The sequence below is a fragment of the Ictidomys tridecemlineatus genome, chromosome 3, assembly GCF_052094955.1.
Source record: "Ictidomys tridecemlineatus isolate mIctTri1 chromosome 3, mIctTri1.hap1, whole genome shotgun sequence".
In the NCBI taxonomy this organism is placed as follows: domain Eukaryota; kingdom Metazoa; phylum Chordata; class Mammalia; order Rodentia; family Sciuridae; genus Ictidomys; species Ictidomys tridecemlineatus.
This window is the reverse complement of record NC_135479.1, coordinates 213110473-213124444: the sequence shown is the minus strand read 5'-3', so window position 1 is coordinate 213124444 and position 13972 is coordinate 213110473. Positions and strand designations below refer to the sequence as shown.

The 13972-nt window shown below is 54.1% G+C and overlaps 1 protein-coding gene across 1 annotated transcript in view; it reads left to right on the top strand.

Moving 5' to 3' along the window:
• C2cd2 (C2 calcium dependent domain containing 2) overlaps window positions 1–13972 on the top strand; it is a 69540-nt gene that overhangs the window by 6418 nt on the left and 49150 nt on the right. The window contains exon 5 of the mRNA XM_005323468.5: window positions 10921–11979. Within this exon, the coding sequence (XP_005323525.4) occupies window positions 10921–11979 (1059 nt within the window). The remainder of the gene's footprint in view (window positions 1–10920; window positions 11980–13972) is intronic.

Here is a 13972-nt window from a genome sequence, read left to right as displayed (position 1 = left end):
AAAAGCTATTTTCAATAATCAGACCAGAGCCTGACTGTTGTACTGCCTTGGAATGTCCTCCACTCAATCAATCAGTCCATCACCTTTGCACTCAGTCACATGTTACTCAGTTACACTCAGGGCATGGACAAAATATAAACATATTCTTTGCCAGAATGTAACATGAATGGCTTTTAATCCAATTCCCAATGGAGTCTTATTCCCATCAAGAACCTAATCAGCACAGTCTTTCCTATCAACATTCTGGTCTTCTGAGCTATCACTAGAATTGCCTATTAAGCTCCACTTACAGTATTGTAAGCTTTTTCTAGGCTACTTCTCCAAACTTTTCTAAATTCTTCCTGCAAACCAATTCCAAAGGCTTCAGAACCACAGGGGCAAGTGTAGACACTGCACTGACCTCAGTTTTAACAAGAGACACACAGACGTTGCTTTGCACTGTGCAATCTGTGCAGGTACTGAAGCCAAACAGTTCTGACTCAGATCCATGCTCCTCTTACCTTCCAGTTCACTGTGGACTGACCCTGAACCTTGCAAGCCTCAGAGTTCATGCTCTTTCAACAGTCTTTGCTGAGCACCTACTGTCTGTGTGTCTTTGTGATAACTACTCAGGGCACACAAACCACTGAGATACAGTGAATCTCTGCTCCATGAGGTCATGTGAGCGAAGATTGCAGCCTCAAGGCCAGGGGATCAATTGAGCAAGGCAGAAGTTGGGACAGTAGGTGACATGGAGCAGCATTCAGTTTGTATCCTTTTCCTTCATTTCTTCTCCCCAACCTCAGTCTCTGGAGACTGTCCCTCTCGATTGCCAAGGAAGGGTCTCAGCAGAGCCATGCTGCCTTGAGAAGTGCTAGTCCTGGCTTGGGGGTGCTCCATTTGGGCCCCATCCCATGCTTCCTTCTCTCCCCCTCGGATTCCAACTGGTTCCTCGGGCACCCTTAGCCTTCAGGAAATGAGGGGCAAAATAAAAATTGATGCTTCTGGGATCTGAAAGAGGAGGAGAAGGGAGAAGGGAGAAGAAAGAAGAAGAATTGCATGCACCTCCTCCATCTCACTGCAGTGGGGTGGAGACGTCGTTGTTCAGGGAAAGCAGCTGACCTGAACAGCAAGAGCTTGCTGCCTGGAAGGTCATCTTGGGAAGAGGCACCAGGGCCCAAGGAGACCTCGAGAGTCCCAGCAGGGAAGCATGGACAGCTGAGCAAGGCCATCTGCACGCTGGCCCTGCTGTGGTGGCCCTCTGAGGTCCTTGGAAAGCGCCTCTGAGAGGCGAGCACTGGCCTTGCGTCTCCTGTAATTCACTGGTCTAGGTCTGCCCCAGGACATAACATCTGTCATTTTAAGACCTCCCTGTGCTCCTCAAGGGTGGGGCCCGCCCTGCGTGGAGGTGGAGAAACCAGGGCAGGAAACAAGAGATGCCTGCAGCAACTGAGGCAGAGTGACGCCAGCGTCCACCTGTGTACAGCTGGGGCCAGAACAAGGCTGAGGCCACAGTGTAGGTCAGAAATACACCAGGTGCGGCCTCCGGCATTGACACTAGGCAGGACTGCAACTTTCCCCAGGAGTGACCCAGAACAGGGACCTCGGCACCTGGCACATTGCTGGCTGTGACTTAGGGAATGCTGAGTGAACAGATGGATGGACGGATGGATGGACAGGTAAACAGATGAGAACAAAGAGCCTCCTTTTCTTTGTAGCTAGGTACTAAATGGAGGAGTCAGGAAGGAAGTGTCCTGGGGTCTCCAAATCTTGATATCCTTAGACCAGGAGGAGCAACGGCACAAAGCAGAGCCCTGCATTCATGCCCTTCAGAGGGGCTGGCTCAGCAGTGAGGCCCAGGACCCGCATCACCCTCAGCCCGCTCTCTCTCCATTGCTCCACGCTCCTCCAGTGCTGACGTCCATTTCTTGCTGCAGACCTTGAAGTCACACTGAAGTTGACCAAATTTGCAAATAAAAGCTGAGAGAATATCAAGGATCACAGAGGCAAAACAACCCGAAAAGATTAAACTTGGGGGCAGGAAAAGCAAGATCACAAAATCCTTCATACGTGGGTAGGAAGTGGGGTGGGTCGGCCCAGATCCCAGAGCACGTGTGGCCCATGGCCTGGGTCAGGACAGACCTGCGAAGGTGAGCAAGAAGCACCTTGCAGAGGTTCAGAGCCAGATGCCTGGGACACACTGACCTGGGTGAGGCAAGAACGGGACACAGAGCTGTGGTGGCCAGCAGAAGCTGACCATAAAAGCAGGAAGGGATTTAAAAAGATGGAGACATGAGTGTGTAAAGTGAAAAACAAATTTAAACACGGCTTACACACACACACACACACACACCTGATTCTGAGGAGCATTGTGTAGCTCCACCCTCAGCCCTGACCAGCCCTGGTCCCCTTCCTCTCCCAGGATGGCAGGTGGCTATCAGCACCCAGGGGCCAGCCTCTGCCCTGGGACAGGGTGCCTAGGAGCTGAGGGCCTGCACCTTCTCCATCTGCAGACACTGCCTCTGGCCCAGGCTTATTTTTATAATAACCCGGATACTTTAGCAGAAGGTTTGCTTCTTTTTCTACACCTACTTGAGTAGTTCCCTTCTGATAAGGTAAAAAGTGTTAAAGTACTAAACTTTAATATTTAGTTTAAAGTACTAAACCAGGTACCAACTAGAATGATTAAAAACCCAGGGACTGATGCAAGACACTTAGGAATGTCCCTGACAGGGTACAGCTGCTGAGTCAGGAGCATCAGGGAAGTGGCCTTGTGGTTGCCTGGCACAGTGACATCTTGGCTTAAGCTGGGGACACAAACCTGGGCTGACGATGGAGGAGTTTAAGACACACTTCTAACTAAGAGGCCTGTGTTTCCCAAAAGGCCAGAAATAGTCTTCAAAGGTGTCATCCTCACATTGGCCTGGCTGGTGTTTGAGTATATCTCCCAAGTCCAAGGGGCAGAAACTTCATCTTAACTCAGTAGTGCCCAGAGGCAGGACCTTTAAGGAGTAGTGAGCCTGTAGGGCTTTGGAGTCGATTGCTGCTGCTGCTGCTGCTGCTGCTGCTGCTGCAGGGAGTGGACTGATCATCCTGAGAGGGGGTCAGTTATAAAGGGGTCAGGCCTTCTCTTGCCCTCTGCCCTCCACCACAGCATGCCAGCCCCATGCTCTTGGGTTTCCAGCCTCCTGAGCTGTGAGCGGCAGCAATGGCTACTGGGTGGCTTAACAGTGTGAAACACATGATCTTATTAACCCAGCTTGTCCCCTGGCCCTGTATGTGGACACCAGTAGGAACACCAGCCAACCAACAGATACACCACCTGCTGCCTCTTTGAAAAGGTTGTTATGTTTTTAGAGGTCTATTCTTTTGAAAAAAGTAATGGATGAATGCTTAGATCTGAAAGTATTCGTAAATTAATTGTGAAAATGTCATAAACTTTTCTACACAAGTTATTTCTATTAAATGTTCAACTGAACAGGGTATTATGTTCACAACTGGTATGTATTAGAAGAAATGCAATCACAGAAGTATCTTCTAGAGCTAGCTGGTCATTTTGAAGAATGCACCCTAGTGAGAGTCAGCAGTGGTGGCAATAGCTGCCCCAAAGGATAAAAGTCACTTCTTTGTAGATTGTGTAATATATAAAAGGATATCACATTTGCCCAATGCCCTACGTACAGAACTGCTTATCTATATGTAAAAATTACCATACTGTCCAGTAGCCTATTTATAAGACCATCTGTATTTTCATTCTTGGTGATGATAAAGGATGTGTGAGATCTAGACTGTGATTTTCATTATTTTAACGCACCTTGTCAATTTGGTTGAAATACTTGAACACTTGAGACGTAATGGGTAAGAGCTGAAGGTAGTAACTGTGAGGAATTCTTCCTGGGTGGAGCTGAAGTGAGGTACAGGTGAGTGTATTTTTTTATTGTTTCTAATAATCAAACTTAATACAAGAGTGTTTTCAAATACAAAAGGGAAGACTGCTCCAAGTGTCGGTGAATGCCAGCGTCTCTCTGTGACAGTTCATGTTGTAGGTGCTCTGTGTACCTGAGGGTCTCGTCTCCTGCCCTTGCAGGTCTCACCTCTGCATATGAGGCTCTCACAGCAGTCCTGAAGCAGCAGTGCATCGAGTGGTGCCTGAGGACTTACCTTCTGTGGAACATTTTCCACCCACCTTTCACTGTGGCGGGTTCTCACGCAGGAAGAAGCCCACCTAAACCCCCAAAGGGCAGCAATCACACCCCCAAGTTTGTTTCTGACCATCTACAGTTTCCGGCAGGGGTGGACACGTGCAGCCTGGCTCCAGGGTGTGGCGGTGGGCAGTGCCCCTGGTCTGGGGAATATGTGTTCCATACATTGCCGGGGACGGGCAGGTGACCACGGAGGGAACCTGACTGAGGACCTATTTCAGAGGTCCAGCTGGCCAGGAGCACAGGAAGGGGACCTCTGGAGGGAACACTGCTGCTGGGGAAGCCTGAGGGTGAGCCCGCCACAGCCCTGGGGGGAAGAGAAGGCCGGGTGACAGCACAGTTCCGGGATGGCCTGGGACCCAGAGGGAGGACAAGGACCCCGGACTCCCAACCCACACGTGCACTCTGCCTCACAGCAGGGAGGCCTCTCCATGTCCCTCTGTGAGACGTGGCCAGATCCCCAGCCGCTCACGGTCACCTTGCATGCCCACAAGGACCTGGAAGCCTCAGCGAAGCTTCCAGGGAGAGCTCCAGCGGGCCTGGCTTCCAGGTGGACACAGAGTGGGGCTCCCAGGCTCGCGGCTTCCCTCAGTACTCTGGTCCAGGTGGGAGCCCTCGGTATCAGGAAGCTCTGGTCCCAGCCCGGGCCGCTGCCTGTTCCTATTGGTGACATCTTCCTGTCCCACTGTCCAGGATCTCTCGCAAGTGCCCTAGAGTGAAATAGAGCAGCTTCCCCAACTGCTTTTATCTTTAAAATAGTAACACAGTTTCCTTGGAGCCTCCCACTGGACACTCTGCTGAGAGCAGCTTTGGGGGACGTGAGCAAGCACAGCATGCCGACTCCCAAGTGTGCGCTGGTGGAACCTGGGGCTGAAAAATGTCCTCAAGACCAAGGTTTAGTGCTGTGCAGCCACTTTTCTGTGCAAAGGTGCAGTCACAGCCAATCAGGGGACTGTGTGGTCAGCCAGAGCTCTGGATACGTCTGGCTCAAGGCTGAGCTGTGTCCCCGAGAAGCCTGGAGCCCTAAGTCCCAGAACTCTGGATCCAGTTCCTCACCTGCAGAAGAGCGACAATGACATCTGCCTTACCCACCCCGTAGCATGGCCATGACAGCTAGCGTCAAATGTGCCCGTCTCTGACTGCTTTGCAGCATGAATTCCCTGAGGTCTCTGGTCACTTCTACTCTTGGCTGCTCCAGGGCCAGGGGCTGAGGTGCTGCTGGCTCATCCTGCTCTTCGCTGCGTGCCTTCCTCTCCCTGCAGGCTGTCTCTTGAAGCTGGGTTCTGGGAAGCCAGGAGTCTCCAAGGTGGAGGAGTCGCCCAGTGTCCTGAGTGTTCATCCTAATCCCCTCTGCAGTAGAGGGCACATTTGTGTACCCCCCAAATTCATGTGGAAACTCTAACCCCAACAAAATGTGGGGATCTGTGGGAGGTAATTAGAGAGCAGAGCCCTCATAAAAGGGGACCCCAGAGGACTGGAGGCAGTTCTGTGGGGGAGCCACCCACCCTGCCCAAGGCCTTAATCCCATCCTCGCAGCGCAGACCAAACAGGAAGACCAGAGACCTCTCTTGCCCTCTCCTTGTCACGGAAGGACACGTGAGGAGGGGACTCTCTGCAGCCTGGAGGAGGGGCCTATCAGAACCCAATCATGCTAGCACCTGACCTCAGACTTCATTCACAGACTGTGACATAACTCTTGTCCCTCAGCCACCCAGTCCACAGCAGTTTGTCACAGCCGCTGGAACAGACCAAGTCGCCGCTTTCTCGGGACCGTGTGCTTGACGGCTGAGCAGGCGTGTGTGGTGTAGGTGTCCTGGAGCAGCTGTCCCGGCCCCTTCACTCCCAGAGCACCCCTTTCCCTGCCCCCTGAGGGGTCTTTTCACCTGCTCGGTGCTCATCTGCCTTGAACGTCCTGCCTCTCAGCCCCAGGGGACTGCCAAGCCTGCCCTGCCTTGCCCAGAGCAGCCCGGACACAGCATCCGTAATCCACCCTGACTTCTCCTGTTCCTTCAGGGAAGCCTGGAGAAGCCCCCTTTTCCATGGAGCTCAGCAGTACCTTAGGAAGGCTGCTGGCCAGGGCCCATGCAGCTCCCCAGATGGGTGGGGAGGATGGGTCCAGGTTATTTTGTCCAGCATCCTGCTGGACACTGAGATATCAAGTTTAAACGACGACGGCAGAGCAGAGGGCAGGGGACCCCTGTGTGATGCCCAGCGGGGGCCCTTCTCCCCACCCACCCCCGACATGAGTCACATTCCTTCTACCGCGTGGGGCCTCCGTGACCTAGAGGAAGAGCCGGGAGGGAGAAGCTGGAGCCACTTTCTTCCCGAGAACCTCGGCTTTGGCTTTGTTGCTCCCGAGATTAGACAGGGGAGAGGAGCTGGAATCACAGGTGACTCGATGCTGTCCCTCCCCAGGGCCAGACTCCTGAGGGCAACTCTGGGGAGATGATGCTCCCAGAGAATGCGGTGGCCAGCCTCAGGCGCTCACGGACACAGTCACCCCTGCTCACTCCTCAGCACTGGGGAAAGCGAGACAGTGCCATAAATCTGTGTGAGTGCACGTAAGAACCCTCTCCTCTAGTTGCACAAGCGTCATGCAGACTGCTGTAGGCGTGGCATGAAGGACCATGCAGGGGACACCTGGATTCCAGGCCCAGCTCTGCCCCAAGCCACATTCCTGGATGATTTGCTCAGCGTCTCCAAGCTTCCACGCCACCATCCCTCAGCGGGGTGGGAATTCCAGCCTCTTTCTGGGTATTGGGATTAGTGCAAGTGCTAGGCAAACAGAAGCATTCGGATTATCTGGCCCAGACGAATTGTTCACTCTGTCTTACTGGACTACTTGGGGAACCATGGAATAGACAGGCTTTGTCCCCAGCAAGGGAGGCCCTGCCTCAGTAGTCCCTGACTGGACCTCTGTGCAGACCATCCCACCGCAAAGAGCAATGCAGAGCTTGCCTCTCTCTTCCTGTATGCCCTCCTGCCAGGTCCCACTGTCACCTGATAATCCCTACTTGCTCCATTTCCAAATAGACACCTCAGTTCCCCCAGGCTGAGTCCTCTCGGAGGGATTCCAGTGTCGGTAAAGGGAGGGGCCAGGAAAAAATGCAGAGGAGAGGTGATGGACCTTGGTAAAGCATTTTTAAATCTGGTTAAATATTTCCCCTCATAAGGATGCTCCTGGCCAACTGTCCGAGCAATCGCTCTCGGTCAGTGAGTGTCACAAGAAACTTACCTGAGCCTCCGGCAGAGATAGCTGCTCCAGCTCTCGTGGCTTCACGCTCCCCGCTGGGGTAGTGGCAGGCTAGCGGGCTGAGTCCCTGGGTAGCAAACCTCAGGTCCCACTTGGATGCTGCCACGACACTCCCTGGACGCCTGAGTGACTTGGGCTCCCCGAGGTCCTTGCTGGGCTTGGATCTCTGAGGCACATCTTGGTTACTGTTTCCTGGCTGCTGACCACTACAGGATGGTCATCTGACTCCTCAGCGCTCTCCATGGCAGGCATGGGAGCGCATTCATCTGTGCCTTCCCCAGAAGCCTTGGAATACACGGGAGCTCTACATCTGCCCCTGGAGTCGATTCCTGAATGATCTTCTGATCCTCCTTCCCCTCTGATTGAGACTGTCCATGTTGCCTTGACTCCAGAACAGAAAAGGAGATTTGTCTCCTTTAGGCAAAACTCTGCCAATCGTTGTGAGAAATGGGACCTCTTCACTTGTTTGATTCTACCTTTACAAAAGGAAATGGGAAGAATGTGGCTTTGGGTCGGTGCTCACACAGGTCCAACCTGGCTCAGCCACTTTCTTGCTTGAAATTAGCTTCCTCGGTTTTAAAATGGAATGATGTCAACCTTCCAGTGTTGGCATGAAATTTGAGTCCTCTAAGTCTAGCGCCTCATCCTATCTGACAGCAGTCGATGATCAATTAGTGTACACACTCAGACTTTTGTATACTGGTTCGTCTGTGGGGATAGTGTGGGTGGAGAATGACATCCTGGCAGGTGGTGCTACAATTTCTGTTGCAAAGACCACTGCAAAGGGCTGAGGTGTGGAGTGTGGTCTCCGCCCTCACTGTGGGCACAGCTCCTTGGTGTGCCGCCCCATTCCTGTACTGCTGGACCACTGCTCTCCTCCCAGGGGAGGTGCTGTGAACCAGGACCCTCTGAGTCGTGCTAATGACTGGGAGAAGAAACCCAGGGGTGCCATGGTGGAGGGGAGGCCTGGTTTGGCCCAGGGTGGCTCTGACTGGCTCTGACTCCCTGCAGGGACCCTGCAGAAGAGTGGTCAGATGGCACACTCCTGGCCACCTCCCCAGGTCACAGCCTACGGCACCTAGCCAGGTGTGAAAAGCTGTTTGCTAGGAGGGAATTCTCAGCAGGTCAGGTGCCAAGCAGGGTAGCCCTGTGCTCACAGCTGGCCCCTCAGGAGCCTGCGAAGAGGCCATCACCAGCCTCTTGGGTCTGTCAGAGTACTGGGACTCAACTTGATACCTGAAGCAGTACAATACCGTGAGCCCTGCAGGGGCAGGAGGACACTTCCCACCATACTGGAGACACCTGTGACCTCTGGACCCCACCTTTCCTTTCTCCCTCTAGCAATTTAAGATATTGGAAATTTAACCAAAATCCTGTTTTTTTGGAAGTACTTTTAAAACCCTACAAGAAAGTCTGACTTGAAAATAATTAATAATTTCTCATATGAATAACTATGATTTGGGTCCAGAGAGGTGAAACACATCACGCTAGTCATATTTACTAATTCTGAATATACCACATGATCACAGGTCCTGGGCTTGCTGGGGAGACAATGAAACACATCAACCTTGATGCACAGATAAGGAAACTGCCCTTAGACGGGAGACTCGGTAAAGCATCCAGCACGCAGACAGAGACAGCCAAGGCAGCTCCTGCCGGAAAAGTGAAAAACACGACAATGAAGCCTTTGCTCCTGCCCTGGGAACCAGGGACGGGGAAGCTGAGGGAGATTCAGAGTCTGGTTTCTGCTGTTTCTCCCGGGTCACCTGGAGACCCAGCACACGGAGTCTCTGGGTCCAAGATCATCAGAGCACTGCCCTCCCGAGTACTCTGGGTAACTGCTCCTGGGGCTCCTGCAGGATGAACAGCTGGGAGCTGTTCCTTCAGTGGCTACTACCAAGCTATCACAGGTGAGAGCTGGGCTTGGGGGCACCAGGCAGCACCACGGGCTCCTACTCTTCTCCCATGCTCCTGTACCACCTGCTTACAAAAGCTCAGGTGAACCCAGAAGCTCAAGCTCAAGCAGAGTGCACTGCTGCCACAGTTTCTGTTTAAGAGTGATTAAAAGTAATTCATCACAATGCAGAACGTGACAGAGAATCCCGGTCATTGGAGGGTTGGTAAGGAGCCTCTCCTAGACAGAGCTGCAGTCTCACTTTTTGGGTTGAAGTGAGATGGGTGTAGGAGAGGACAGGTGCAGTGGACAAGTGGGATGGGGTGCCACTAGAGTCGTTAGACTAGGATGGAAACAAACAGAGCCTGGTCTTTGTCCTAGATCCTGGAGAGGTGTCAGTGCTTGTTACATGTCTGGGCCACCCGCATTGTCCTCTGTAAGCTACATCATTCCTTGTTTCCCTGTGGTTCACTTCTGGAAGCAATGCATGTCTGCATGTTGACACCCTCTTTGTAGAAGCAAATGGAAGCGTGACAAATTCCAGACTAGGGATGGTGGTTAGTTTGCAGTTTGTTACAAGCCTCTAAATATGCCAGTGGGGTGAGCAGTCTCCAAGGCATCTGGATGGAGGAAGGAGACCGGTCCCACCAGTCGAACAGGATGGGCACCTAGGCTCCGCCCACAGAGCTGCAGCCAGGCACATGCATGCACATGGACTCACGTGGGAACAGATGGGCAGGACTAGACTTCTGGCTACCTGAGTTATTCTGGCAGGAGTTCTGCGGGACTTGAATTGTTCAACTGTATAAATCCGGCTGCAGATCAGCAAATAATTAGATTTTTTTTTTCCAAATAAGAAGAAATTTCCTTTGTTTCCGTTTAAGATAGCAGATGTAATTAAGAGAAAAGAGAAGTATTTCCCACCTATAAGAACCTGAGGGCTGAGGAGAGAGCCCACATCTGATAGTATAGTAACTTGCAGGAAGTTGCTGGGACCATTCTTATCTCCACTTTCTGATCACAAACCTGATGTGGAAGGGCTCACCTGGGCAACCCCAGTTGGAGTTCACCTGCCTGCTTTCTGTTCTCTTTCCATAAGGGCCCTCTGTCCAGCACTTCCTTCTTTCCTGCTGAATCCCAACCGATGTGACCTGTCACTGGCCCCCACCAGACCCCTGCTAGGCAAGAGAAGGCTTCAAGGTCAAATCCCATCAATACAGCTACAGAAAATATAACCGAAGTCACTATCTCATGGTTTAGGCCTGTATCAGGCGGTGGAGAATCTCCAGCTCCTGCGTCATTGCAAAAGATGGGTGTTGTCTCTGCAAGGTGAACATGAAGAAGAGTGACATAGGCATGCATCACACCACAACCTCGCACACCATACCACTCCCATCGCACATCAAACACACTCACCCAGGTACACACCTCACACACGCATCACACAATAAACAGCATCCACAACAAGAGTCCAGGGCCTGGGGTCACCCTCCTGGGATCTGAGCAGCCTACTCCACTAGTCCAGACCCTACACCCTCTACTTCAGGGTGTGGGTCATGGGCTTCTAGGGACTTTCAAGGACTTGTAACTAGACACTGTCTTGCCTGTGGGAAACAATCCTTGAAATCACTCTTCTACAGTGCATCGTTCACACACGTGCTCACGCACGCGCGCACACTTGCACGCATACGGGACAATCCAGGACGCCCCACGGTAGCCTCTGGGTCGCGCTGATTAATCACAAAGTCCCGTGGCGCACCACGCTGCCCTGTAGCCAGCTGGGCCTGTCTGGGTGGAGGGAGGCGCACGCAGCGGGGTCACCTCGCCGCCGCGGCGGGGGAAGTCGCTGGAGGGGCGGGGACGCGCGCGCGTGGCGGGGCCCATGCGGGGTGGGGCCGCCGGGGCGCGGGCCCGCGGGGCCTTTAAGGGGGCGTAGGGACGGCCCCTGCCCGCGCCGGTCCCGCCCCCGGCCCGCCTCCGGCCGGGCCTCCTCCCGCCAGTGCCGGGCCGCGGGCGGGACGCCCGGGGCGGTGCGCTGGGAGGAAGCCCGCCCGGCCGCGGCCCGGGAACTTCTCAGACGCGAGTCGGGCGCACCGGCCGCCGGGTCTGCTCCCGCGTTCTCTTTTCCCAGGTGTGCGGGCTGGGGGCGCAATCCCGGGCCGTGGCCGCCGGGCGCCAGCCCGGCATTCCCTTCCTGCTCGCCCCGCCCGGCTTCGGGCCTCCGGGCTCCCCGCCTAGCCCGGCTCCGGCCCGCCGCGCCCCCTCCAGCCCCCGGCCGGCCGCCAGCGGATGTCCTGAGCTCGCCGCCAGCGGGCTCTGCGTCCCGGCCCGGGGGCTGCTCGGGGAAGTTGGGCGAGGCGGGCCGGGTATGCGCCATCACCATGGCCCGGCTGGGCTGGTGGCTCGGTGAGGTCCAGTGGTTCGTGTTGGTGTCGCTCTTCGTCGCGGCCCTGGTCACGGTGGGCCTGTACCTGACGCAGTGGGCGCTGGCCAGGGCGCGACCCCCGCCGCGGCGGCGGGCGGAGCCCGAAGCAGAGCAGCGCCCGGAGTCGGACGCGCTTCTTTCTTGGATCCTGACGCTGAACAGCTGGAGGAGCCAGTGGCAGACAGCCTGGGTGATCGCCCTGAACCAGGAGGCCAAAAAGAGAGGGGTGAGTGTCCAGGAGAGCCCGTTGGGGTCGAGGGACAGCGGTTGACTGGTGCAGGCGGCGAGGGGAGAGCCCTCCTCCCTGGAGGCGTTGCCACAGCCTCTGGCTGACCCTAAGTGAGCCTTCCCCACCCCCCGCCTGGCAGACCTCCGAGAAAGTTAGGAGAAGGGCCAGGAGAATCGAGGACCCTCGGTGGAGGGTCCATTAAATACCCCAAACCCCAAAAGCGCTGGGCCTGGGCTGTGCGGGGATAGAGGCTGCTGGAGGACCGCACCAGAGGGCCCGTCCCTTTCCAGCTGAACCTCCCTGTCTAGATTCCCTGGTGGATTCCAGCGTCCAGTCCCGTGGGACATGCAGTGATCTTGCGCCTGATAAACGAGTATCTGTGATCTAAATGTGCTTCCCTGTCTAATCGCACTGAACTCCACCTGGAATTTCTTTGTTTTTTAAAAGGCTTTCATTTCTGAGTATATGAAACTAGTGTCCAGTTTGGGCCAGGTGTTATACTGGGGGCTTCGGGTACACACATCATCTCCAAGTCAGCACACGCCTAGGGCACAGGTGCCCTCACCATTTTACAGGTGTGGAAACTGAGGCCGGGAGAGGATCAGGTCATGCACCCTGTGGTGGCACAGGCAGGACATGAACCTAGCTTATTCCGAGCTCAGGCTGTGGGCTTGCTACTTAACTGCCACCTCACACTCCTGTTGTTGTTTCTTTCTTGTTAATTATTTGGTGACTTATTTTACTTTTAAGACATCTTAGTTTGCTGACACTTTGGGGCATGGCGTCTGCTATTTGGAGGCCTTCCACAGCGGGCGAGGCCCCTGGGGTGGGGGAAGCACTTCTGGCAGACCTGGCTGCTTCTTGCCTTCAGGGGTGTGTGCCTCTGCTTGTGCAACCTCATTGTGCAGACAGTGGCCGCTGGCCTTGGAAAAAGGGAATGCTGGTTTCTGGACCCATCAACCTTCAAGATGCTCCATAACCACCCTGAGCCTAGTGTCTGTGTCATGCCTTGGCACATGTGGCCATGGAATTACAAAGCAAAAAGGGTCAGAGTATAAATTAGCCTGAGCCCAACAACTCAAGAGACTTTGTTCTAATGCTTGAATAACATAACCATACCTTTTGGATGATAAATAAAAGGTCTACAGGTCAGTTGACAGAGGTCTGTCTTGGTGACTAGAATTGGTGCCCCAGCTGTCCAGAACTGGACATCCACCTGCTTCAGCCCACGAGACCTGTGTCCTCATGCCTGGAAGTAAACATGGGTCACAGAACTTTGACTGACCTGGTCACAGACCTGTTCTGGTGCTGAATCCTCTTCAGGTTGGTGGCCTGGGACTGTGCACATCATGTTCCTGTTCTCTGGAGCTCAGGGGTTGTTGGGTGAGTGATCTGTAGGATCCAGACCCTGGGACTCCTGGCAGAGTTTCAGGCCCAGAGCCAGTGGCCCTGCCTTCTGCAAGTTGGGGATGTCGGCTTTATTTCCTGTCATTTCTTGATTGGCTTCCAGAAATATGCTCCCTTAGGTGCAAAGCTTCCAGGTTGCCCTGTGCTATCGTGTCAACAGAGACAGGAGGAAGTCCCTGACTGGCCTTGGTCTTGGGTTGGTCAAACAAGTCTGAGGCTCCCCAGGGAAAGATTTGAGGGGGTTGGATGAAAACCTTTCACCTGAATCACTGGAGCCTTCTTGTGGGAGCTGGGCGTTGTGTTCAGGGAGGAAGGAGGTGGGGCTGTTTGCATTTCTCTGTTCTCTCTGCTATTGGCCACACACTGCAGCCTTACGCACCAGCAATCATGTACTTATTGGGTTTGAGCTCAAAGCAGCCCAGAGTCTCCCGTAGCATTTTGCATGGACCAGTCTGTAGTGTCACTGCCTGAGCCGGTGCCTGGGAGTGTTGCTTGATTTGAATTCAAATACAGGGTTTATAGGCAGATAGGATCCTAGCTACTGTCTCCCTGCTACTGATGTGCCACCCTCCCAATGTCCTGG